We start from the raw sequence: 26,505 nt of genomic DNA, 5'->3' as shown, positions 1-26,505 counted from the left end.
TTTGAGGAAACTCAGACACGTGGCCCGTTACAGTGCAACTGGCTATTGGCCCCGTCCTCAGGGCCCCATGTTGGGGGGCAGGGGGCTTGGTGTGCTGACGGTGATGTGAGGACACGACTGTGAGCCCCACTGTGCCCGGCCAATCTCCCCCCCCCCCCCCCCGCCACCCCCCCCGATGGAGAAGAATCTCGCCTGGCTCCTGCTTCCGGAGGAGTATTGAGACAGTGCCCAGACCTATGAGATAAAGGCAGGGGTGGCCTCACCCCGGGAGAAATAGGCAGAGCCCGCATTAGAGCAACGATCCTTCCGGGAGCTTTGCAGACCCACCTGTGCCAGGCTGCCCCCCAGACAGGCCAATCGAGCAGGCTCTCGGTCCTGGCTACTCACTGGGTCACTGGGCATCTGAGGGTCCTCCCCCCAGAGGGCCCAGTGGGGGACCTGCGGTCCAGGGTCTGTAGGAGCTCTAAGAACCACCTGGTCTTTGATCGTGGAGATCCACTGTGTTAGTTTTAGAGCAGTCACCCCAAACCGGCAGCATCAGGGTCACAAGTCCAAATGCAGATTCTTAGGCGCCAGCCCTGACTGTCAGAAGCTCGGGGGGAGGGGGCGCTGGCGCTCTCACGGGGGCTCAGCGATGGTTGTCATACCTGCCACCTGCCAGGTGTGTGCTGAGCACTTCCCCCTGACAGAAGCTGGTGACTTGCTGGCCTGCTGCTTGCTGTCCTGTCAGTTAGGGACACCCGCTCGTGGTCACATCGTTAGCAGGGAGCAACCCTTTCCCCCTCCTGAGTTTGGTGTCAGTGGGAAGGGACAGCCGCAGGGGCCTGGCCTGGGAGCCCCACCTCAGGTCCCGCCCTAGGTACTGAGCCTGAATCTGCGTCCATCACGGTGTCCAGGTGTCAGGCACAGAGCGTGAGGCACGTGGGTTCAGGCAGTCCATGTTTAGGGAGTGGGCGTGGTGGGTCCCGCAGAAGAGCTCCGTGTTGGACCACTGATTGGGCCATCGTCCAGGCAGGACGGAAGGTGGTCTGGCCTGGGGCGGGCAGTGGGGGGTGGAGGGGAGCCGTATGGGGGACAAGGACAGGCTTTGGTGACACATTTATTTGGAGGGTGAGAGGAGGGAGAGAGGTGGCAGAGGACCTCTCTGAGCAGCTGGGTGAATAGGAATGTCACCAACTGAATGAAGTCCCTGTAGGACATCCAGCAGTGGAGTCCGCTGGCCCCAGGCATGTCGCCTGACCCTCAGGACAGTAGTGGACAAGGCCTAAGACGGAAGCAGTGAGTGAACAGCGGTGAACTGGGAGGGAAGCTGACCGATTGGTGCCCATGACCTTTTTCTCTACCATGAGCGGGAAGTGCATCCCATGGGCTGAGAGGTGATGGTCAAGGGTGTGGGGAGCTCACTGCATCACCAGGCCTGGCCTGGGCAGCGGCTCAGGGACGCCACCTGGAGCCAGGCTTCCCTCTTCCCGCTCTGCTGTTGTGCCTCCCCAAGAAGTGGGCAGGAGGGCTTTTCCTTGAGAACAGGCCTGTTACAGTGTTCTGTGGGGTGACAGGGTTCAGGTCTGCTGTAAAACACAGTTCACTTCCTGAAACTGACCTTTGCACGGCTGGGTCTTCGGCTCTGCAGATTGAAAAGTTGCAGCTCCAGCTGCAGAAGGAAAAGCAGAGCAACCAGGATTTGGAGACCCTCAGTGAGGAGCTGATCAAAGAGAATGAGCAGCTGCACAGTGACATGGAGACCCTGAAGGCGGACAAAGCCAGGCAGGTAGGCCCTCCAGAGCGCAGGCCTCCCCTGGCACCCCTGCCTGCAAGGGGGAGCATCCAGGATCACAGCCGTGTCCTGGTCATTGATCAGTGATTCCCGGTGACCAGTTTCCTCACCAAGCTGCAGCTCAGACCAGCAATCCTCAGCTGCAGCAGAGGGATGGGGACAGGTATTGCCTCCCAGGGACACTGGCTATCTTGTTTTGGATTGACAAGACCTGGGGGAGGAGAGGGAAGGTGCCCCTGGCTGTGGTGCGGTGAGGCCAGGGATGCTGCTCAGTGTCCTGCAGCCCCTGGGACAGCCCCGCAGGACAAAGAACGATCCTGCTCCAAATGTCCAGCGTCACCCTGAGAACCCTGGGTGGATTCGCCTGGCACTACAACAAGTGCCAGGGAAGGCAGCCCAACGCTAGGGCAGCGGCTCAGTGATGCCATCCAGGGGCCGGGCTTCCCTCTTCCCGCTCTGCCAGCGTTGTCAGTGGCTGTTGTGTCTCCCCAGGAAGTGGGCAGGAGGAAGGTGGAGGGTGAAGAGACAGAAGGAAGGCCTCCCCAGACCTTCTGTCGACATGTCAATGGCCAGACCCAACACATGACTACCCCTAGCTGTAAGAGAGGCTGGTATCAAGTACTTGAATTTTTCAGTTTCTCTAATAGAGCAAAAAGTGGTGGTTGGGATAATGCTATGTATAGTGAAGAGACAGGCCAGGGCCCCCACTCTTGTATGGCTTACTGTCTTGTATGGCAGAATGATAGGTGACAAGCCAGGTGACTTCAGACGTGTGCTATTGAGGGAATACACGTGGATCCAGGGAGAGTCTTGCTCAGCGCAGGGCATTTAGAATCGTGGTGCAGGGCTTCTCTGAGGAGCTGGCACTCACGCTGAGCCCGGGAGGATGAGAAGGAGCCAGTGATGCTGAAGGCCGGAGGGTGGAGGCGGGTGAATATTCAGGGCAGAGGGAAGATCACGTGCGATGTCTGCAGGGGGAGTGTGGCGTGAGGAGCGGCCACAGGGGTGGGCGGCCAGCTCGTCGGGCCCCTGTGGACCAGGATAAAAAGCACCAAGGAAATCACTTCTGTTGTTTTAAGGAAGAGGAGGTGTGGTTTCTGTTTTCTAAGTCTTCTGGCTGCTGTGAATGTGTTTTGACTTGAACTGTCTCGGGGGGGATCTCCGTGCCCTTCACCTTGTGTCCGTAGCAGGCCTCTGGGAAACGTTACGACTTCCTTCGGGTCCATGGTGGGGTGTCTTTCCAGGCCTACTCGTTAGTCCCCCGATTGGACCAAATCGCCGAAATACGTTTGTGCAGCCACCTGTGTCATTTCCATTGTGTTTTCCTGCAGATCAAGGATCTCGAGCAAGAAAAGGATCATCTCAACCAAACGGTGCAGACGCTGCGGGAGAGGTCAGAGGTCAGCAGCGAGGTCCGGGTGCAGGACATGGAGAAGGAGCACAGAGTCCCCCACCGGACGGTGACGGAGACCAGCAGCAAGCTCAGCACGCTGGAGTCCGAGCGGCAGCAGCTGCACCGGGACCTGGAGCAGGCGAGGGAGAAGGCGGCGCGGGCGGAGGGGCTGGAGAAGGAGATGCAGCGGCTGGAGAAGGAGAACGAGAGGCTGGCCAGGGAGGTCAGCTCCCTGACGACGGCCACCGAGAAGGTCGACACCCTGGAGCGCGAGAGCCAGGGCCTGTCGCTGGAGAACCGCCGGCTGCAGAAGTCTCTGGACACCCTGCAGAACGTGTCGGTGCAGCTGGCGGGCCTGGAGCGGGACAACAAGCAGCTGGACGAGGAGAACCGGGAGCTGCGCCGGATGGTGGAGGCCATGCGCTTCACGGGCACCAAGATGGCTCAGATCGAGCGGGAGAACCAGGAGCTTGAGCGGGAGAAGGAGGAGCTGAGGAGAAACGTGGAGCTGCTGAGCGCCCAGAGCAAGAAGTCGGAGCGCCTGGAGCTCAGCTACCAGAGCGTGAGTGCCGAGAACCTGCGGCTGCAGCAGGCCCTGGCGCGGGAGCGGGGGGAGCTGGAGGCGCAAACCCAGGCCCTGCAGCGGGACCTGGAGGCCCGGCGCCTGGCCAGCCAGCAGCTGGAGGCGTCCGAGAAGAACAAGGAGGCCCTGCAGCAGGAGGTGGCCCAGCTGGAAAAAGACAAGAAGCTGCTGGAGAAGGAGGTGAGCCGGCTGTGGCAGCAGGTGGAGTTCAAGGACACGGCCCTGGACGACGTCACCACCAAGCTGTCCGCCGCCGAGAAGGAGAGCCGCGCTCTGGACAAGGAGCTGGCGCGCTGCCGGGACGCGGCCACCAAGCTGAAGGAGCTGGAGAAGGACAACAGAGACCTCACCAAGCAAGTCGCCATGCACACCAGGACGCTGACCACCCTGGGAGAGGTGAGCGGGGTGGGGTGCAGGCAGCCCCTCGAGGGGGACGCGGGGTGGACGTCTTTGTCCAGAGCCGCACAGGTGTGCCACGAGGGGTGTGCTTCCAGACAGAACTGAGACACTGTGTGCTCCTTCGATGTCTTTCTTGGTTCTGAACAGGGTAGGGCCGAAAGGTAAGAAGAACCGGGTGAAACTCGGCTGCTCTCTCACTGCCCGGAGATGACCACGGACTATAGTTATCCCAGCGTTCCTCCCGTGCATATCCGTGCGCGCACACACACACAGGACACCTACTCTCTGCATCCTAACCCTATTGTATTTGTTAGGGCTTTTTTTCGTTACATTAAATAGGCTTTAAGCCACATATAATTTATTGCAATTATTTTTTTGGCATTTAGGCTGTTTTCTATTTTTTCTATTTAATTTATTTTTTTATCAACCATTTTATCCCCGTTATGCCCTCTTTCCCCTCCTCCCACCTCCCTCCCACAGTCACCACACTGTTCTCTCATGTTCATGAGTTCTCGCTTTTTTCTTCTCTGTTTTGCTCAATCCCTCCACCACCTTCCCGAACACCCACCCCCCCAGCAGAGCTGCCTGCCGGCTCTCTATGCATCAGTTCGTCTCTGTTTTGCTTGGTAGTTCTATTTGCTCATGAAATTCCACATATGAGTGAAATCATACGGTACCTGTCTCTCTCTGACTGGCTTATTCCACTTAGGATAATGCTCTCCAGGTCCACGCGTGCTGTCGCAATGGGTACGATTTCTTCCTTTTTATGGCCAAGTAGTGTTCCGTTGTGTGGATGTACCAATGGTTTTTAAGTCGGCACTTCCTCATCTTGATCCCTTGCTCTCCATCTTCTAAGATGTTTGAATTCTCCTCCACACTTTCATGCCCTAGTTCAGTTCTCAGCCATCTCCTTCTCCTTTTACTTTTTACTTGTGTGTCTCCTCTCCCTTAACCAGGGCTCCGGCCGAGGGAGGGCAGAGTGGCCGGGAGCTGTGTGAGGAGAACCCAGGGCCGTGGGCTGTGGGGTTAGAGCTTGGACGTCAGCCCTCCTGGTTTCCTGCGTGGAGTCATCCCCCCATAGTGCCGAGGACATCTTCCCGGGCACATCTCTACCCTCCGGGCAGCTTTGGCCTGGGGGTGGGGGGCCTCCACTATGTTAAGGAACACTGGGCATGTACACCTTCACAGAGATATTTCTTTCCTTAGGATTAGCCTAGAAGTATAATTACAGGACCAAAGGGTGCGGGTTGTCCTACAGTTTCTTGGTAAATGGGTGGCCTGCTTCCCTGGAACCTTCGGACCGGGCCACCTGGGCGTTTCTGCAGCGTGTTGGAGGGAATACTGTTCTGGTGCAGTTTCATCCGAATGGCCTGACATGGAAGTTGTGTCTGAGTTCAGTGTGGCTGTTCCCAGGTGGCCCTGAGTGCAGCGCCTGGGGCACCAGGCTTCCATCCTGGGGCTCGGCCATCCCCTGGTGGAGGCCTTTCCTGGCTCCTTGGCATGTGACCAGTAGAGGAGAAAGAGAGTGAGTGAGAAAAACCACACTTCACGGGGCAGAACCCGGCCACACGGCTGAACCTAGTGACAAGGGAGGCTGGGAAGTGTGTTCCAGGAAGAAAGGGAAATAGATGTGGTGAGCACATGTTTCATGCTCACGAGAGTACAATCCTTGCAGCTGCGACCCATAGTCCCTGCCTCTGTGAGCATGGGTTAGGTTTTGCTGCAGTAACAGGTAGCCCCAGAATCGCAGTGAATCGCCACATCCAGGCTTACTTCTCACAAGAGTCCAGGTGACTCTCCTGGAAGCCTGTCACCTGTACTAGGACTCAGCCGCTTTGATCTTACGGTGTCACCATCTCAACACAAGGTTTGGGCGGTTGCCATGGCTGGGGAAAGGCCGCTGGCAGGTTACACACCGGCTCTTCTCAGCTGCGGCTGGGAAGTGACCCAGGTCATTCCACACACAGCCCATCGGCTGGAACCGGTCACTTGGCTTCACCTAACTGCAGGGTGGGTGGAGATTTGCCGGTGGGATGTCTGGGGAGCACCGTTCTCTGCCACGCAGGTGGTCCGAGCCTGCGGGTTTGGAGTGGGTAGGCATGCATGCAGAGAGCTGTGACACCAGGTAGAAAATTGTAGCTACTGGAGAGCTACGAAGAGGTGGGGGAGCAGGCGGACTAACTACGCCAACCACCCAGTGAGAGCAGCACCCGCTTTTGAAAAGTCAATCAAAACCAGAATTTAAAATGAAATCTCCCTCCTTTTTGGACTTGGTGTTTGTTCCAAATTCTCTGCAACGAGCATTTAATGACAGTCCTCCCTAGAGGAGATCATTAGAATGTGAACCTACTAATCAGAGATCGACGTAACAGTATTTCCAACGCACGTTTGATTGTGCCTGGAGCTCAGTGGATCCATCCTGGCGCACGGCCGTGTGGCCGGGTCGTCTGCACTGGCTGGAGGGGTGTGTTCACCCTTCTCTGTGGAAGAGGGGTTCACCCATCCCCATCAACCGCCTGCCCGGCCCCGGTGACTTGGGAAGGCACTGGCTCAGCCTTCCGAAGGGCCATGCGCCCCCGGCCCATGCTCATCCCCTCCCTGTTCTCCAGGAGCTGGTGCTGGAGAAGCTGAAGAGTCAGCGGCTGACCGGCGAGCTGGACAAACTGGGCCAGGAGCTGGAGAAGGTCGGCCTCTGCAAGGAGCTGCTGCTGCAGGACGACAGCAGCGACGGCGACAGGTGAGGACCCTCCCCGTGAGGTCTGCAGGCTCCGCAGCCCGTGCGCAGCCCCCGCGTGCGCCCCGCCCCAGCTCCAAGCTCTGCTCCGTCTTCACAGCCCAGGGCCTGTCGTCCTTCACATCTAGGTCCTCTTCCTGGAGGTTCCCAAGGAGGAGAGGATGGGAGATCCTTGTCCATAAAAGGCTACTTTTGCTTTTTTAATCAACGATTTTATTTTAGAGTAGTTTCAGGTTCACAGCAAAATCGAGGGGAAGGTACGGAGATTTCCCGTATGCCCCCTGCTCCCCGCCATCGGTGCAGCCTCCCCCACCATCACCATCGCCCGCCATGGTGGCCCACTTGTTACCTGATGGACCTCCACTGACACGGCCATAGTTTAATTAGGGACCACTCCTGGTGAGCCTCGCGTGGGCTAGGAGAGATGGATAATGACGTGTCCATCATTGCGGTATACATGTTTTCACTGCCCTAACAGCCCTGACCCACCTACTAGTATTTATCCCTCTCCAACACCCCAGCCCTTTAATTAAAAAAAAAAAAAAAAAAAAAAGCTTATTGCAGCCTTTTCCTGCAATGCTTTCCTACATGATCTCATTTTTCAAGGGAATCCAATGTCTTGGATTTTTTGCTGGACTTGCAACTGACGACATCCACGTGCTAGATAATAGCATGGTGACCTTGGGCACATGGCCTAACCCAGTGATGGCGAACCTTTTGAGCTCGCGTGTCAGCATTTTGAAAAACCCTAACTTAACTCTGGTGCCGTGTCACATATAGACATTTTTTGATATTTGCAGCCATAGTAAAACAAAGACTTATATTTTTGATATTTATTTTATATATTTAAACGCCATTTAACAAAGAAAAATCAACCAAAAAAATGAGTTCGCGTGTCACCTCTGACACGCGTGTCATAGGTTCGCCATCACTGGCCTAACCTCTCTGAGGCTCAGTTTCCCCTTCTGTGAAAAGCCCGTGACGACTCCTCCCTGTGGCAATGGTTGTACAACTGCCCAGTGACGTGTGACGGTGTCGCAGGCGTGTTGACAGCAAGTCCCGGGTGGGCTCTGGCGGGATGGTCTGGGCCGCATGCTGCCCGGCGCCGAGGAAACCTGCCTGATCGGGGAGGGGGGTGTGGCAGCTGGGAGAGGTCGGGAGCTTGTGGGTGGAAAGGCAGACAAATGGTACTATTGCGTCTTTGTAATTTTCAGAAAATACAAGATCTTGGAGGGCAGGAACGAATTGGCATTAAAGACGACACTGGCCTTGAAAGAAGAAAAGATCGTGTTCCTGGAGGCTCAGGTGGAAGAGAAGGCCAGCCTGACCCGCGAGCTGCAGAAGGAGCTCCAGGTGGTAAGAGCTGCCTCCGGGGACGGGACGGTGCTGGGTCCCGCCGGGAGGTCCCTGCCTCGCCCCTCCCCTCCCGGTGCCTCGCCGGGGCAGCACAGGGGCAGCCTGGGCACCCGCCTCATGGAGCAGGTGTGGGTGAGCCGCAGGGAGCTATTCCGGATCATGCCGTCAGGGCTGGACAACCAGAGAGTGAATCAGGTTTGGGGGGAGAGGAGGCGAGATCTGGGGACCCTGGTGAGAACCTACTGGAACGGGCGTGGGGCCCCAGACAGTCTCATGGGCACCCTCGATGGGACACACAGGTGCACAGAGGCGCGTAAGGGCGTGCAAGTCTGTTCCTGGCGCACACATGCTGTCCACATGCATGCTGACCATACACGTGTTCTACACACAGTGCTCTCCGCACACATGCACACACACACGTTTCTTGGTTGCGTGATTGGATAAGGAATCTGGAACAAAGCAATTCTAAAGCCGATAGGGGCTTTCTGACATCACCCGGTCCCTCTCCTCCCAGCGCACCTCCATCTTGGGGAGCGGACTACGGAGGCTCAGGGAGTGAGGAGACGGGCCTGTCGTGTGGCTAAAGTCAGGCTGGGGCAGGATGGGGTCCCAGGCGCCTGCCCTTCCTGTCATCCTTGGAGGAAGGAGAGCAGGACAGAGTGGGTGTGCATCTACACCAGAGCTCCTGCAGGGTGTCCCCTTGTCCAGCCGCTGCGGGGGAGGGTGGGTGTGTGTGGGGCCGATCCCTGGCTGCCGCGGGCTCTGCGCCGGCCTCTTCCCGCCGCACATCTGCTTCTGTGCTCCTGTGCCCGCAGCTGAAGGAGGGCGAGCTCCTCAGGCAGAGCCGGGAGGGGAAGCACCTGCAGAACTCGCTGAGACACCCTGCGGGGACCCCGGCGGCCGGGCACCAGGAGAAGGAGGGCTGGGAGCCGAGCCACAAGGAGGCCACCATGGAGCTGCTCCGGGTGAAGGACCGGGCCATCGAGCTGGAGCGGAACGTGAGTCGCTGCCCCGCCCCGGCGCGCAGGCCATCCCCCTCCTCATCCTGGTGACACGCCTCACGGGAAAGGACAGCGGGTGTGGAATCTGCTGGCCTACCCCGGTCTAGCTGGACTCCTCCTGATGTGTCCTGGCAGCTCCTGGGAGCTCTGGATTCCTTCAGCGTTCCTCACGTAAGGGCGCGGTCACATTTCCCCTCGGTGACCTGCCCTCCCCTGCCCCTCAGACCTGGCCGGCCGCTCGTACGCCGGACTCTTTCCGTCCCACTGTGCCGGGGTCGGCAAGCCAGGCCTGGCGCCTGCTCCTGTGAGAAGGTTTTATTGGAACAAACGTGCCCTCAGTTTACCTGTCGTGTGGGCAGGGCTAAGTGGTGGGGTAGAGACCACAGGGCTGGCACCCAAAATATTTACTATCTGGCCCTTGGCAGAAAAAAGTCAGCCAGTGTCTGTGTGAACCCCTGATTTTATTCCACCACCTGACGGCGAGAAAGCTGAGACAGTCTGAGGCTTGACCAAGGGCCCATGCTAGTGAGGTAGCCCATGGAGCCTGGCGACCCCCGGGCCCTGGCTCTGGCCAGGTAGTGGCAGATGGGAGGTCTTGGTCAGCCTCCTGGAGCACGAGCCACCTCATTGGCTGCGGGCTTGGCCTCGCATCCTGCGCGAGCAGCTCACCGAGACGCACTCTCGGGTGTTCACCAGGAAACTAAGAAAAGCATTAAGAGCAAGGCCGCGCTTGCCTCTGCCTCACACTCACTCACCCCAGTTCCGGCAGAATCCCCTTCGTGCGTGTTCTTTTCTGTCTTGAAAGCACATACCCCCGAAATAGGTGTGTTTTTCCCCAATTCTGTGGATTGTTTTTTCCAAGAGAACAGTTTCTCACGTGGAGGACGCTGGTTTTGGCCCCCAAAGCATCCATTTGGAGGGTTCCTTACAACTCAGGTACGTTTGCCATTTGCCAGGGGGTGTCTGACGGCCTCGTGCTTCCCCCTAGAACGCGGCTCTGCAGGCCGAGAAGCAGCTGCTCAGGGACCAGCTGCAGCACCTGGAGACCCAGAACGTGGCCTTCAGCAGCCAGATCCTGACGCTGCAGAAGCAGAGCGCCTTCCTGCAGGAGCACAACACCACGCTGCAGACCCAGACGGCCAAGCTGCAGGTGCTGCGCAGGGCAGAGCACGGGGGTTGGGGTTCCGTGCGTCCCGTTGGGAACGGGCTCATTGGAAACCGGTGCCTCGCCTCAGGGCCTTAGACGGTGGCGATGGTTGGTGAGCCGGGTTCCGTGAGTGAGCATATGGCAGCGGCCTCGTCTGTTCCCCGGTCTCCTCCTGGAAACGTGCTTAGGGATGACTTGGAAAAGAGTCTCTGGGGTCGACTACGTTTGGCTCAAGAGTTGACCAGGCTTCTTTGCTGTCGGGCCCGGCAGAGCCTTTTTAAAGCTACTGTGGGTCTTTCATCTCCACCAGGGAAGTCGGGTGTGAAGGGGCTCCTGGACTGGCGACAGCATCGAGCAGAACTGGGCCACACAGGTTAGGGCGTTGGTTAATAGTTATGTTAACAGATGTGGGAACACGCGTGATCGTTTATTAATGCCATGCCCGAGAAAAGTGTTTGAAAATATGTAACTTGGGGGTCAGGGACAGTAAACAGGAAGCCATTTGGCAAGGAGATTGGGATTTGTTCTGTTAAAATAGGGTCTTAGTTGGTAGTTTCGTTTTTGTTGTCTTGTTGCTGTTGTCGTGTCTTTGTCTGGCTTTGACATCAGGGTAATTCTGGCCTCAGAATGAGTTAGGACGGGTTTCTTCCTCTTCAGTTTCCTGATGGTTTTGGATGTTGGATGGTTCTGTAAATAGCAGGTTAAATTGGTTGGTCGTGTTGTTCAGATTTTCTGATTTTCTATGTATTTAACTTCCAATAGGCTTTTAACAGCCGTCCAGGAGGGCACCCAAGGTGCTTATCCAGAGAAAGGGCACAATTGGCCCAAAGAAGGTCACGGGTGTGGGGAGGGCCGCAGACTCAGTTTAGCACCATGTGATGGTCCGTGTCTGCCGGACTATCCCCTCAGGCAGAGCCGGGAGGAGGAGCACCTGCAGAACTCGCTGAGACTCCCTGCGGGGACCTTGGTGGCGGGTCACCAGGAGGAGGGCTGGGGGCCGAGCCACAAGGAGAAGGAGGGCTGGGCCCTTCCCAGCGCAGTTCCTGACGTGCTGGTAGAACTGTCCTCAGCACGGCTGGGGTTCACCTGCCCTGAGGGTCCCTGCTCTTTTGGTGTCTGCACTTGCCCTGCTCTTGGCCCCTCACTGCATGCGGGGGTGCGGGGATGGGGAGCCTGTGGCTCCCTGGGGTCTGCGCCCGGTGCAGCCTCATCACCTCCTCCCTCCCGGCAGGTGGAAAACTCCACCCTGAGCTCCCAGAGCGCCTCGCTCACCGCGCAGTACACGCTGCTCCAGAACCAGCAGGCGGCCAAGGAGAGCGAGCATGAGAGCCTGCAGAAGCAGCAGGAGCAGCTGGCGGCCGCCCACGAGGCCCTGCTGCAAGACCACGCGCACCTGGGCGCGCTCCACGAGCACCTGTCTGTGGAGCACGAGGCCCTCCTCGGCCAGCACAGCCGCCTGAAGACGCTGCACCGGTCCCTGGAGCTGGAGCACAAGGCCCTCGGGGAGAGGTGCGTGCCGGGCTCCCCCAGGCTCCCGTCCCCCTTTGCTCTGGCCCCTCGTGGTTCCCCTGGATCTGCTGCTTCACAGGAAGAGAAGTGAATGGAACGTCCCCCTCAGCCATGTGGGGTGGGTGCAGCTGGAGGCTGAGGGGCAGGAGGGTCCCTGAGGGGAGATGGGTGTGCCCAGCCGATCGCGGCTCAGGGAAACCATGTGTCAGCATTGGGGTCCCTGCACCCCTGGGGACTCCTGCCCCCTCTTCCTCTTCCTCTTCCTCTTCCCTCCAACCAAGAACAAGGAGGGCCGTTCACCACAGCTGCCGATTTACAGGGACGTGCCTTGCCAGCTTCCAGGCCTTTTCTTCCCTGTCAAAGTCTCAGAGTCTGGGCTCTTTTTTTTTTTTTTAATTTTGGAAACTTTTGAATATATGGTCATGGTTCCCCGTGGGGTAACGGAGGGAGGCTGCTTTGACAGGGACTGGAAGGGACCCTAGAGACACGTCGGGTGGAAGGAGGGGGATTGGCTCCGGGGCCGGAGGAGACCCCCAGAGCTGGCCCGGTGTCTGTCCCATCTGCCATCCTCCCGTTCTCTGTCTGGCCCCACTCCCTGCCCATCCCCGCCACCCTCAGCTCTGCAGAGAGAAGCCGCTCTCGGAGGCTGTGCAGTCTCCTGGGGGGTCCGTTCCGAGCGGGTGTTTCCCTCTTCAGGCACGAGGACCTGCTGAAGCACAAGGCGGACCTGGAGGAGCTGGAGAAGGTACTGACCACCGAGCGGGAGGCCCTGCAGCAGGAGCAGAAGACCAGCGCCATGGCCGCCGGCGAGAACCAGAGGCTGCGGGGGGAGCTGGACAGGTAACCGCCTCCGCCCCTGCAGCGCCTCTGCCAGGTTTCATTCCGAGCAACTCACTCAGCACCCACTGAGCTGAGCTCAAGCGAGTCTCCTGGTGACGGTGTATTTTTACCAGCCCTGTCATGGTCACAGCTGGACGGTCACAGGTAAAGGCACGCCAGCTGGTGGCCGGGAGGGGAGGGCTAGCGACACTGGGATGCTGCATTGTCTAGGCCTGGTGACCTCCCCTGCACCTTGATGATGGTGATGATTGTATCGGGCGAGGGCCCCTTCATCCTCCACCACCAGCCATCCCGTGAGGGAGAGGCGCTCGGTCCCCGGCATTCACGCATTCCCTCTTGGTGAATTCACCTCCTCCCTGAAATGCACGTGAACCCCCAAACCGGTAGCGGTAGCCTTTCATGGGCCTGTCCAGAGTGGGAGATACTGGAGTCGCCGATGGGCACATTGCAGGGGAAGCTGAACAAGACCTTTGGCTCCTGCCTTGTTTCAGCTCTCACACTGCAAACCAGTGTCCCTTCTGTGGCCCACTGAGTGCCATGGAGTTCTATTTTCGTGCTTGTTGGTGGCGATGTCGCTGTTTAAAATGGCCCCTAAGTGGAGTGCTGCAGTGCTGTCCAGTGTCCCCAAGTGCAAGTCTGCGCTGAGCCTCATGGCGAATAAAGGAGCGGCATTTGAGACTCACAGGAACCAGGGGGGACAGTTTCAGTGTCCACTAAATGAGTGTTCTTGGTGGCTTGATAGGACATTATTCCGTGAACCATAAGAATTAACTGCATTATTGTTATTCCTCTTAAAAAAAAAAAACAGATGAGGAAAGAGGCTCAGAGAGATTCAATAACTTGCTCAAGTTCATGCTCCTAGTTAGTGGCCCAGTCAGGATTCAAATCCACGTCTTGTCTCAACCCAGAGGCACGGCCACATGAAGCCCTCCTTCCCACAGCCTTGTTCTAATATGTATTGGGGGCTACAGACTCAGGTGCCTCCAGGGCCAGGCGGGTCCAGCCGGTGGGGAAGGAGTGTCAGCGTCAGAGCAGACCCTGGTGGGGAACACACACCCTCTGAGGGCTGTCAGCTGGGGGGCAGGCCCGGGCTGCCAGGTCATTCTTTTGTTTATGCTCCCGCCTTCCCCCCTCCCCCCGCCTCCCAAGAAGCTAGATATCGAAATGTTGATGTGAAACTTAAAATTTTTTAAATGTTGATAAACTCATTAATTTACAAAAAAAACTGTGTGAGCCAAACTGGACACATCTGTGTTCAAATTGAGTCCATGAGCCTCTGGTCATGTGAGCTTTCTAGTATAAAAAGTCCCCCAGGAAACCCAGTTGGGTAATTATGATGATGAGATGATGATGATGATGATGATGATGGTGGTGATTTCAGTGGATTTACAGCATACTCAGAACCTCATGTTTTATGTATCTCGGGAGTTGGAATTAGAAAGGGGCTTGGGATTGGAAGAAGAACTGGGCACAGACATAGAGTTTTAACTGTCGGTGTCCAGCAAAAATGTTCTGATTCAATGTTTTTTAAGAGTTTTAATAGGAGAACCCTTTTTTCCAAGTCGGCAGGTCTGCCAAAGCCTTACCCAGAAAGGACTTTTACAGGGTGCTCCGTTGAAGTGGTGTCCGCGCCTGCCTGTCCTGTCCCCCCAGCCCACAGAAGTGACCCGGGCTAGCCTCATGGATCCCCAATGGACCCAATGTGAAAACCGCTGATTTTGTTCAACCCTCATTCACACATGGAAAAAATTCAGAGAGGTTGTGGTTTTGATTAAGGTGCACACCTGGGACGGAGGCTGGGAGCGCTCCTCAGCCCTTGGCCCTGTGGCTCTCGCCCTCCAGGGCCAACTTCCTGCACCAGCAGCTGAAGGGGGAATACGAGGAGCTGCACGCCCACACCAAGGAGCTGAAAACCTCGCTGAACAGCGCGCAGCTGGAGGTGAACCGCTGGCAGGCCCGGTGCGACGAGCTGAAGGAGGAGCACCAGAGCATGGACCTCTCGCTGACCAAGCTGGACCACCACTGCGAGGTGAGGCCGGGGCTGGTGGCTCAGAACACGGGCCTGTGCCCTGGGCGACAGCCGTGGCTCAGCCAGGTGGGAAGGGGTCCTCATTGGCGTCTGTGCTCCAAGACTGTGTGTGAGTGTCACACAGAGGCCGAGAGGAAGCCAGGGACATTGGAAGGGGACACACCCCATGACTGGAGGGGATGTGTTAGAAAACACCTTTCACCTGACCTTTGCTTTTTGCAGGGTAGGGTGGTGCATGGAAACAGCCAAGTACTGTATTTTTGTGTGTGTGTGTTTTTAAATACATTTTTATTGATTTCAGAGAGGAAGGGAGAGACAGAAACATCAGTGATGAGAGAGCATCACCGATCGGCTGCCTCCTGCATACCCCCCACTGGGGATCAAGCCTACAACCCAGGCATGTGCCCTGACCTGGAATCAAACCGTGACCTCCTAGTTCATAGGTCAATGCTCAGCCATTCACTGAGCCACACTGGCCGGGCGCCAAGTACTGTTTCATTTCCGAACCCTCGGTTGAGCACTTGGCTCTGTGCTCACCCGTGTCCTTTCATTTAATTCTCACAATGATGTAGTGAGCTGGGGTACCCATCTTGTCCCTCTTAAGTAGTGGGTTGCAACCCAGTTTGTCTGAAGCCAAAGCTTGCGACTTTCCTGCTACACCAACTGGGATGATATTCTAGAGCAGGAGTTGGCCAGCCTCAACCCAAAATTCAGATCTAGCCCCCCAACTTGTTTTTATGTATCTGTGAACCAAAAATAGCTTTTACAGTTTTTAATGGTTGGGAAAAATCAAAAGAAGGATAATATTTGGTGACAAATGGAAATGATATGACATTTAACTGTCTGTGTCCAGGAGTAAAGTTTTTTGTTGATTTTTAACACAGCCACACCCACGCATGTACACTTTATCTCTGGCTGTTTTCCTGCTGTAATAACAGAGTTGAATAGCTGCAACAGAGACCGCCACCCCGCCTGGAAAGCCTAAAATATTTACTATCTCGCTTTTTACATAGAAAGTGTGCTAGCCCCGCCCAGAACAGAGATGTCCGATAGGAATATAATGCAGGCCAGCATACATAATACAAATTTTTTTTTTAAATATATTTTATTGATTAGGCAAAACGCCGGGCCTACCGCGGGAGCGCCAGAGCGGCCCCGAATTCCGTTTGGAAGTATCTTTCAGCTCGCTTGGCCACCATGAGCAAAGCTCACCCTCCCGAGTTAAAAAAGTTTATGGACAAGAAGTTGTCATTGAAATTAAATGGTGGCAGACATGTCCAAGGAATATTACGGGGATTTGATCCCTTTATGAATCTTGTGATAGATGAATGTGTGGAAATGGCAACTGGTGGGCAACAGAACAATATTGGGATGGTGGTAATACGAGGAAATAGTATCATCATGTTAGAAGCCTTGGAACGAGTATGAAGAATGGATGTAGTTACCAGAGAAATCAACTGCTCCCACATGTCCCCTCTCCACAGCACCTGTTTTACTACAATATGAAAATAGAGTCCAGTCCATTTTCACATTGAACTTTTGTTAAATAAACTTTTGTATTGGTCAAAAAATTAAAAAATAAATAAAAAATAAAAATAAAATATATTTTATTGATTTTTTTACAGAGAGGAAGGGAGAGAGATAGTTAGAAACATCGATGAGAGAGAAACATCGATCAGCTGCCTCCTGCACATCTCCTACTGGGGATGTGCCCGCAACCCAGGTACATGCCCCTGACCGGAATCGAACCTGGGACTTTTCAGTCCGCAGGCCAACGCTCTATCCACTGAGCCAAACCGGTTTCGGCCATAATACAAAATTTTAAAAAAATAAATGAAACAGGTGGGATTAATTTTAATTACATATTTTATTTAGCTGTTATATCTAAAATAGCACATGTAACCCCAAAAAGTTTATTAATGAGATTTTTTAAAAATGTATTTGATTTCTTTTTGCGAGAGAGGAAGAAACATTGATGAGAGAAACATGGATCGGTTGCCTCCTGCACGCCCTCCTACTGGAGATCGAGCCTGCAGCGTAGGCATGTGCCCTGACCAGGAATCAAACCTGTGACCTCTTGGTGCCTGGGACGATGCTCAACCAACTGAGCCACACCAGCCGGACAGCTTATTAATGAGATGTTTTTAAATTGTTAAATCCCCAGAACCTGTTGTATATCTTTGCACTTATGGCACGTCTCAGCTCAGACCGGCTGCGTTTTCAGTGCTCAGTGGCCACACGTGGCCAGTGGCTGCCTGATGGGACGGTGCACTTGGCCGTCCCCATGGCATTGGCTGTGTTGGTCATTCCCACTGGATACCAAAACGGCCCTCTTTGTGCACGTGGCCTTTTTCTTCTTCTGGAAGTAGGTTCCCCGCAGTGGGATCACAGGGGCGCGTGGTGTCTGAGACGTTGTCCATGTGTGTTTTAGCTGCTCTCCCGCCTCAAGGGGAACTTGGAGGAAGAAAATCATCACCTCGTGAGCCAGATCCAGATGTTGAATGAGCAGAACCAGAGGCTTCTAGAGCAGAACATGGAGAACAAGGACCAGTACCACGAGGAGCAGAAGCAGTACATGTAAGGGGTGTGGCTGCCCTGTCCACGAAGGGGCCCGGGCTTCCAGCCCCACGCCTGGGCCTCGACATTCTGGGCAGAGAGCCCCCTGGCGCACTGGTGTCCCAAGGGAAGGGGTCAGACCATCTTCCCAGTGCATCCTCCTCTCGTTTTCCTGGAATGGTGCTAGATTTCTGCAGGTAGGGGTGATTGGCTTTTCAAAGATACTGCCCACTGCCAGATGGTTCTTAATCTGCTCTTGGAATTCAGTTCCATTTTAAAAATATGATGGCGGTAGAGTGGTGCCCCGAGTGCCCAACGTCCTGAGTTGAGCTGGCCGGAGAGCCCTCCAGGTCTCCGAGCTTGAGTTTCAGGTGGTTGGGGGTTTGTTCTCCTAAAATGATGCTCAGCCTGATCCTCGGTGCTTCAGCAGGTCTCCCTCACATGTTAGGTTCCCGGAGCCACATGACGTGCTTCCATCCCCATGTTCCCCCTCGGCGATCACGACCGTCAAAGAGCACCGTGATGTCAGAGTCCCAGAAAAATGCCCCTCTGGGCCAGGTCCCAGGTTGGGCTGATGTTTTATTTTTAAAAACCAAATTGTTTTTTCTTTCTTTTCTATTTACAGAGACAAATTAAATGCCTTGCAGAGACAAAAGGAAAAACTGGAAGAAAAAATCATGGATCAGTACAAGTTCTATGATCCTGCTCCCAAGAAGTGAGTTGATTTAATGGCAGTAACCTTCACGAGTGGGGAAAGCTGTAGCATTGGCGCAGTGACCAGTTTGCTGGGCCCGCACCTTCCCCTCTATGGCAGGTCCGCTGTGCGCAGGTCTCCCAGCACTGAAAGAATTTAGTTTCTTTCGGTCCCGCCGTCCGTACTCAGCGTTATCCTATGAGGGACGGCAAAGGCCGGCTGCCATGTCCTGTTGAAGGGGCAGAGAGTCTGGTTTAGAGCCACTGAAGCAGGACTATCAGGCTGTGTCTCCAGGTTTCAGGACCTAGAACGCCGTGTTTCTGTTTTGGGAAGGAAGCGTGGGCTGGACACCTGGGCCAGCACCCATGGTCTTCTGTCACAGAAACCTGTTGGTCTTCCCTCCATTCCTCTGGAGTCTCTGGACCCCAGGGTGGTTCTCCAACACGTTCCCTTCTGCAGAGCAGCAGCCCGGGTGGTGGGCCGGCTGGGTCCCCGAGGCTGCCGGCCTCCTCTGTGCAGCAGGGCTTCCCTGAGCCCCAGGAGCTGGGCCTTCAGACTGTCCTGTCCCAGCCCAGCCTTGAGGTCATATCACCATGAATCCTGCAAGGCCTCTCTGTTGGCATCACAGAAGCACAGAATTTCCCACCTTCCGCCTGACCCTTCGGTTGACAGGGAAATGAGGCCTTGATGAGGAAATGGGTTTGTGAGAGCACGGTGCTGCTCTGTGGCAGGGCCAGGATTAGAACCCACGCGTGGTTCTTGTGACATTCGAATGCCTCCGTTTCTGGTTAGCTGCAGTGTATTACCCTTTAACTTCACTGTTTTTAATTCAAACAGCCCACTCTGCCCTACCCTGTTCCCCCTCACCCAGACTCCTCAATACCGGGAATGGGCAAAGTATGCCAGCCCATGTCACCCATTATTAACTCTGGCTGAAAATGAGGAGGTCCCTCACTCTTCCTGAAAACGGCATTTTGATGGAAAAGTGCCAACGAACATAGATCAGCACAGCACCTCTTCCTGCACTTTACAGCGATCAGGAGTTGAGAGGTGTATTTGAAGTTCAGTTTCCCAAGAGGCTAGTGGGGGTTCCTGCCACAATGAACGCTTCTACCGTCCCTACCACAGCTGCAAACTGTGTTCCACCCCTGAGCCCCACATCTGATGGTCATGGTGCTGGCGAAGAGCACCAACCTTCTGAACCCCAAATTAACGGCCTATTCCCCGGCTGGTGATGGCAATCCCAGCTTGCATCAGCGCACCCAATGACCTACTGGAGGGGCAGTGAGGGTTGGCTGTGTCCTAAAAATCTACTTCTAATAGGAAAAACCACTGGATTGGAGCCAAAGCCTTAGTCAAATTAATCAAACCAAAGAAAGAGGGTCCCAGAGAACGACCGAAGTCAACCACAGACAGCCCTCCCTGGCCGCTGGAGTCCTCAGACGCGGCCTCGCCCAGTGCTGCTCAGCCTCCAAAATCGCAGCCGGAGCCCCCGGAGGCCACGCCATCATGCTCGAACTGGGTGGAAGAGCGAGACACCCCCAGTGTGCCTGTGGGAAAAGGTAGGAGGAGTGCCTTGGCTCCAGGTGGGAAATGAAGGGGAGGACCTCAGGTCTCCCTCATGGACAGGGCAGCATCAACGAGATGGCGTGCTGGGTGTGCACACGTGTGTAGGCGCCTGAGGGGGGTGTGCTCCCCCCTTAGGTATGTGAACAGCCAAGTAGAAAATATAAACCCACGTCAGTGCTGTGGGAGTTTCGTCCCAGAACAATTTAGTTCCTTTAGCACGAGAAGCCTCGCCCATCACATACAGGTGGTGGGTCCTGGAATGTCCAGAGCGGATCTCCATACAGTTACCGCAGAGAGAGCCCAAGAGGGTAAGTTTTGGGGTTTCCTTGTATCTGCCAGGCCTGGGATGAGCCATTTCTGGAGGGAGATCCCGGTGCATTTAACACGTAATGGACACGTGCAAGGTCTTCAGGGGGGCCTCGGGGGCTGAGCTCTCTGTCCCTCTGAAAAGCAGGTGCGGTTCTCTTCTCCCACCTCCTGGCCTTGAGTCCTCCCACCAGGGGGCGCTGTACCTGGTCATTTAGGGCTGGGGTGGGAGTGAGCCAGAGGTTCTGAAATGGGTTTCTAGTTGCATGTGCCCCGTATATTTCATCAGGTCTGAGAAGCTGTCAGTTATAAGCTGTAGGATTATGTGCTCATAGAAAGGAAATGAACGGGTGGTGGCAGTGATGATTTTGTCCGAATTGCCACCTCGCCGACAGTGATGCGAGAGATGCTCGAGGCTACATCCTGATTTCAGAGATGTAAGGTTTGGGAGTGAAATGTGCATTTTACAATCGATTAAACAAAGCCATCGTCTTAAACGTGGTTTCGTCTTCAAATTCACGTTTAAATATCATTGTGTACATTATTTACCTATAAACCTGCCCAACAAGCCCCCTGAGAAAGTAAATTTTATGAAGGACACTAGGGCTTTCTGAGGACCAGGGCCGTGCCTGAGACTCGTGTGCTCTCAGCGGCTGGCGTTACAGTAGCTGACAGGGCCCAGGGCCTGTGCCAAGCCGCCTTCTGAGTGTGACGTGTGCACAAGCCTCTCCAGGTGGCAGTCACCACTTCAAGTCCTGGTGTGTCACTGGAGATGCTAAAATGAGGTGTGCACACGCATGCCCACTGTTTGGGGACTAGTGCTTGCATGCCCAGTCTTTACAGCAGGTGAATTAGGTCAAAAGCTCACATTCAGGGAAATGATCATGAAGCTCTCATACTGGCTCCTTAAATGTTGTGACATTTACCACCTCAACTTGTGTTATTGTCTGAGTTGACTTAATGACTATAATCAGCCTAATGGAGTTGGCAAACCTTTCAGAGAAAAAAATGCTCGACTGATCCAAACTGTCGTTGGGGTCCATGAATGAGCAGGTCATTGTTAAATGTGGGTAACGGCAGCCGTGCAATGGTGCTTCCTGGGCTCAGCACCCTTTAGACAGTTGACCCGCTCTAGCTATCGCCTTTGGTTCTAACTTCCGGGTGAGGTCGGCACCATTCCTGTCCCCTGTTCAGAGCTGGGAAAGTGCGGTTTGCCAGGATTAAGCACTGGCCCAGAGAGTAAGTGTTGGAGCTGGGATCCGAACCCGGGTCTGACAGATACGGGGCCTGAACTTTAACCCCTATGAGCACTGCCTGCACTTCAAGCTGCTTTGGTCCCTGAAGATGCTGAACCCACCTGGGGCCCCAGCATTGAGTAGTGGGTCCTTATCCTGTGGTGGGAGCTGTGGTCAGCAGATGGCGCTGTGGGAAAAAGAAGTAACCGAGGTTCCTCTATGGCAGTGGTTCTCAACTTTGGCTGCACATTAGAATCACCTGGGAATCTTTTTAAAATTCTGACTTCTGGGCCTCATCCTCCGGAAATTCTGTTTCTTTGTTACTAATGTTTTAGCCCCACCCCATCACAAAGAAACAGAATTTCTGGAGGATGGGGCCCAGAAATCAGGATTTTAAAGATTCCCAGGTGATTCTAATATGCAGCCAAGGTTGAGAACCGCTGCTCTATGGACTTGAATCCTTAATCAGAAATCGGGTGAATCAGTTATGTTCACATACATGACATGCTCAGAAAGTTAGACCAATTGTCTGCTCTGGTCAGACTGTAATTTAAAGACCATGAAGGGGAGGTTTAGAGTAGAGGATGCGTAGGGCTCTAAATGGGAATAATTCTTGATGGAGAGGGTGTTTGGGTATCAAAAGGGTATTTTGATTATCTTCAAACTCATCCTGCCAGAAGAGGTTATTTGGGTGTAAGAGAATTGTTAGTGAAGAGTTGGCGTAGGCTATTTCATTACCGCCGGCCAGGAACATACCATTAGGTGTCCCAAGATCTTTGAACAGGAGCAGGAGTTAGTGTGTGTGAGCCACGTTGTCAGGAACCTGTCATTAAAATGGATGAATAGGAAATGCCAGGTCCTAAATTAATAAACATCTTTTTTAATAATTTAACACATTGAAACTGAAAAATGGTTTAACACATCAGCTCCTAGAGCAATATAGACTTCTCACGTGCTAAGTAAAGCATTGGCACAAGGGTGCCACTGAATTATCTAAATGGAGTCGGAGCCTAAATGATTCACCGAGTCCTGATTCTGGTTGTGCAGTGGGTATTGTTTCCATCTCTCCTGGGCTGGACAGGATTCTGGTTTCCCGAGTACCGTTCAGCTAATGTAGTGTCATTTGTTATCGTTCATTTCATTCATTTGCTGTTTTTGTCTTTTTTCCTTTCTTCCTTGGGTTATCCGGGGGACAACAATTTAGCAACTCGGTGCAAAAAGAGTCCCTTTTTGAGAAGCAAAAGCAAGGACAAAGACAAGTCTCCAACAGCCCCCCCGGCTTTCTCTAAACGCCTGCGGTTCTGGTCTTCCTCTGACATCCCACCCACCTCTAACTACCCTCTCCCTTTCTCAGAAATTGGAGATTTCTAATCCTTTCCCTTCATCAGTGCCTTCATCATGTACCCTTCTTCATTTCTGAAATTCAAACAAACAAACAAAAAACAGTACCTAAAGGCCAGATGACCCATAGTGGACCCCTCCTCCTGACCCCAATTCCAAGCCAAGCTTAAAACAACCAACGTGGATTCTGATTTCAAAAGAGAAGATAAGTTGTGACACCCTCTGGACGGTACTCCAGCGCAGCGCAGTGTTAGGGGAGCCTCGGGACAGCCACGCACAGGCCCGTGGCCAGGATGCCCGTGCCCAGTGAGTCCCCTGGCCGAGTGCTGCCCGCTCCCGCGCCTGCAGGCTTGTATGTCATGCCGTGTGTCACGCAGAACTGATCAGCTGTCGCTATGCTTCCTAAAACGTACGGCCTCTGTAAAGACTTATTTTTAAGCAGCTGCATTTAAAACCGCTGCCCTTTTCCCCTCTTCCCTTGTCGGAGCAGGGGATCGTTGGCTTGTGCAGATAAGTCCCTTTTTAGATGTGCTCTATGTTGTGAAGAATTCATTGCTGCACTCAAGCATTTTGAATAATTGGATGGATGTTGCTGAGCCAGGGTTCAGCCCGGAGTGCCGTTTTAGGACCGAGCTACGGTCCTCTGACATCTTGGATGCTGCTGTGAGGGCAGCAGTGGACAGACAGAACATCAGCTCCCAGTCAGCCGGGAGCCGGGAGCGCTGGTCCACAGAGGCCTTTAGCTACTGCCTTGCTCTCTGTCTTCAGCCATCCTTGTACCATCTCCATGCGTTTGCCATGTCTGTATCACCTCTGTGATCGCTTACATATTTCCCCTCGAATCGACTCCCGGTTTCCATTTAACTTTATTTAAAAAGGAAAGATGGTTATCGGTACTGTAAATGGAAAACCGGTATCGCCATGGAAACAAGGTAATCGTCAACGTAAATCCGTGACTACCGCACTGTTCAGTCGGTTGATGTGGCACTGACTTCGTCTCGTGCACCTGCTCTGGTTCCTGGGCGGCCACGTCCTGGTCCGCTGCCTGTCTTCCCAGCATGCTGTTGGAAGTGTGTGGTTTCTCTGCCATTGCTGCTGTTGGCTCATCTCCGCCTCTCCTGCTCCTCATGTTCACTTCATGCAGTGGCTGCCTGTCCAATTCATTCCACCCGCCTTGAATCTTGCTTCTCATCAAGGTTACCTTTCAGAATCCAAAAGTTCCCTTGGTTTGAAGTCGTAAGACTTGGGTGCTTCACATGTGACCGTGAGTCCAGACATTGAGTGGCTGAGGGTCAGGTGGGTCAGGTCCTGGGCGAGTGTGGAGACGGGTCAGAATCCCGACAGCGGACATGGCTCTAGGTCCACGCCCTTGGGCGGCCTGGAGCAGGACGCTGTGCAAAACAGCCTTGTCCTAATGCTTCCAGAACTCCACCCACATTAACTTTTCACTTGTATTTGGAGAGCCCATCCCCTTTCCTACTAAGAGGTCATTGAAGATCTTTTAGGTTTTTTTCCCAGTGTTGTTTTTTTTTTAAATTAGGATTTTATTTAACTTTGACAAGAATATATTAGTATGTTCACGGTAGGAAATTCAGAGATTGCAGAAAAGTGCAAAATACAAGGTAAAAATCTTCCTTGCGGTGATGAAGACTTCTTAAACAAATGGTGGTTAGGGTGGCAATAAACAAATTTCTCAGATCACAAGGGTGCACATCCTGGACCTTGAGGGCCCAGGCCACGGGTCTCGAGTGGCCCTGAGCAGACATCAGCCAGAGTCTTTTTAAATCAGGGATTTGAGTGGCAGTGTTACACAGCAGGTGGGCCCAGTCGCTAATGTGTTGGACTTTTAGCAGCGTTTTGTTGAGCCTCTTGAGTTGGTCCTTTACTAGTATTTTCTCCCAGCTGCTGGGGCTCGAACTGTGATCTATGGTGAGAGCAAGGGCCGGCCTCCCGGGGCCTCCAGCTCGGGCCCTCCCGTTCCCACCACAGCCCGTGAGGCGCGCAGCCCAGCTCTGTCCCTGTGCTCCGTGTGCCCTGCTGCCGCTGCTTCTAGGCCCCGGTGTGAGCACCCCCCCTTGGCATGGGATGTTGCCGCCCCAATACTCACTGTCCTCCTCTGCCCCAGGCCCTGGGGACCTAGTACCAAAGCGAGGGTCATCACACGGAGGCAGCCTTGACCGCACAGATGCCTCCGCTGAGCCAGCCACCAAGCCCTGGCCGTCAGAGCTGGGCTCCCGGGCCTGTTCATCCTCAGCCGTCACTACAGCTCCTTCCAGCTCCACCCCCATCTCCCGGCACCCAGGCCGCACCCACGGTGAGTCACGTGTCCCTTAGAACCGAGAGGGATGAGCATCTGGGGCCGGGGTCCTTCCGAAGAGCCTGGCTCTCAGGGGCGGGGGGGCCTCTCAGACTGAGAGGTGGTCAGCAGGTTGGTGAAGCTGTGGACAGGCTTGGCCTCCCTCAGACACAGGTTCAGACCTCAGCTCTGCCCACGGCAGTGTGACTTTGGCGGATAACTCCACCCTCTGGAGGCCTGCGCCTAAGCCGCTCACAGGAAAGCCCTAGAACCCCCCACCACTGCTCAGAATCGGTGGCACCGAGTAGCTCCCGAACGGAGGTGAACCAGAGTTTGGGCTAAAATCCGGCAGCGTTCGAGGTTTATTCTCCTGGGAGGAGACTTGACAGGGACTCTGAACTGGAGGCCGGTTGGTAGAGTGGAGGGCAGGTGTCCTCACTGAAAAACAAGGGGGTTCGGGGAAGGATTGACAGGTTGGATGTCTCCCAGGATGCCAGTAGCCATGGCGTCCGCACCTTAGATGTGCTAATACAATCCTTCAAGGCATCTGATTAGCGGGAGACGTTCCCAGCAGAGCAGTCGGGTCACATCTTCCCAGGGGAGGCCCGTGAGAGTTCAGGACCCCGACACCTGAGGAGAGCCCGCACGCCAGAGACAAACGGATGTGAGAGCAGCAGAGTCAGCGGTCACTGGGCAGAGACTTGCGCTTTGAAACGCCCGTCGTTAGCATCAGAGCAAGCGAAGTTGCACGCTGTCGTGAAACCAGCAGGACGCTATAAAAAGGAGCATTCGCGGGGAGAGCACTTGGAAATTTTAAATACTTAACAGAAAGGGAAAATGACACAACACTGGAAAAGAGACTCAGCTCATAGCTTAGAGATGGAAATATCTGAATACAGCGGAAAGAGCTGACAACGATGGCCCGGCGTGTTAGAAATTAACGAGGACAAGAAGGGTTATTGTTTTTCACGATCGTACCATCCAGTGCACCCTGGACGCTATGGCATGCATAACCCTGGTTTGACAAGCCGAGCAAAGACAGGGTCCCTGCCCTCAGGGCTGCCTGGGTCGGCCTCAGGGCCTGGCCCCTTGTTTACAAATCAGAAACACCCTCAGAGAATCTGAGTTGAGTGAGCACTGGGCAGCCAGGCGGCCCTTCTGTGCTCCTGGCCAGACACAGAGGGCAGCCACTTACTGTTGGGTGTCCGGGGAGCTGTGCCCTGTGCCGGCCGGGCAGCATGCTCGGGGGTCCAGGTGGGCAGTCAGCAGATGGCCTCCGTCCCCCAGGCTCGAGCAGGAGCTGGGAGCACCACGTCCCGTCGGATTTCCAGCGGCCAGTGTGGCTCCAGGCCTGGCCCTCCAGGCTGACCACGGGCTGTCTCGGCCTGGATCCCACCCTGAGCCAGAGCCCACACCTGTTCAGATGCCTGCGGAGCCTGCCCGCGGGCCTGTCACACCGCACACCCAGCACGGCCCACAGCGACTCCCTGGCCGCCCAGTGCTCACGCTCAGGTGGACGCAGAACTGTGGCAAAGGGGAGACCCTGGTGTCATTTGGAGGGGATCCAGGGCTGCTGTCAGCAAGAATCTAGCGGGCTTGAGGCACAGGGCGGCTTAGTCCTTCTCAGGAAGGAGCAGTGACTGGTGGCCCTTGGGTTCCGGGCTGTTTCTGGTGAGGAGCTGCCGGTTCAGGGCTCAGTCTCTAGGGAATCCGCATCCTCCCTCCGATGGTGGGTTCTTTGCT

General features: G+C 54.8%; 2 protein-coding genes across 2 annotated transcripts in view; both read left to right on the top strand.

The window, feature by feature from the left end:
* Positions 1-26,505, top strand: part of LOC132230343 (protein Daple-like) — a 105,398-nt gene that overhangs the window by 67,575 nt on the left and 11,318 nt on the right. The window contains exons 14-26 of the mRNA XM_059687670.1: positions 1,631-1,768; positions 3,106-4,146; positions 6,759-6,886; positions 8,098-8,239; positions 9,055-9,237; positions 10,229-10,390; positions 11,619-11,896; positions 12,593-12,736; positions 14,579-14,765; positions 17,197-17,342; positions 17,947-18,036; positions 19,339-19,577; positions 24,592-24,780. Coding sequence (XP_059543653.1) covers positions 1,631-1,768; positions 3,106-4,146; positions 6,759-6,886; positions 8,098-8,239; positions 9,055-9,237; positions 10,229-10,390; positions 11,619-11,896; positions 12,593-12,736; positions 14,579-14,765; positions 17,197-17,342; positions 17,947-18,036; positions 19,339-19,577; positions 24,592-24,780 — 3,067 coding nt within the window. The remainder of the gene's footprint in view (positions 1-1,630; positions 1,769-3,105; positions 4,147-6,758; positions 6,887-8,097; positions 8,240-9,054; positions 9,238-10,228; positions 10,391-11,618; positions 11,897-12,592; positions 12,737-14,578; positions 14,766-17,196; positions 17,343-17,946; positions 18,037-19,338; positions 19,578-24,591; positions 24,781-26,505) is intronic.
* Positions 15,888-16,366, top strand: LOC132214997 (small nuclear ribonucleoprotein G). Its single transcript, XM_059662865.1, has one exon. The coding sequence runs from the start codon at positions 15,963-15,965 to the stop codon at positions 16,191-16,193; it is 231 nt and encodes a 76-aa protein (XP_059518848.1). The 5' UTR covers positions 15,888-15,962; the 3' UTR covers positions 16,194-16,366.

This window comes from Myotis daubentonii, chromosome 1 (assembly GCF_963259705.1).
Source record: "Myotis daubentonii chromosome 1, mMyoDau2.1, whole genome shotgun sequence".
NCBI classification, from domain to species: domain Eukaryota; kingdom Metazoa; phylum Chordata; class Mammalia; order Chiroptera; family Vespertilionidae; genus Myotis; species Myotis daubentonii.
Note: the sequence above shows the minus strand (reverse complement) of the source record. Positions and strands in the feature narration are given on the sequence as shown.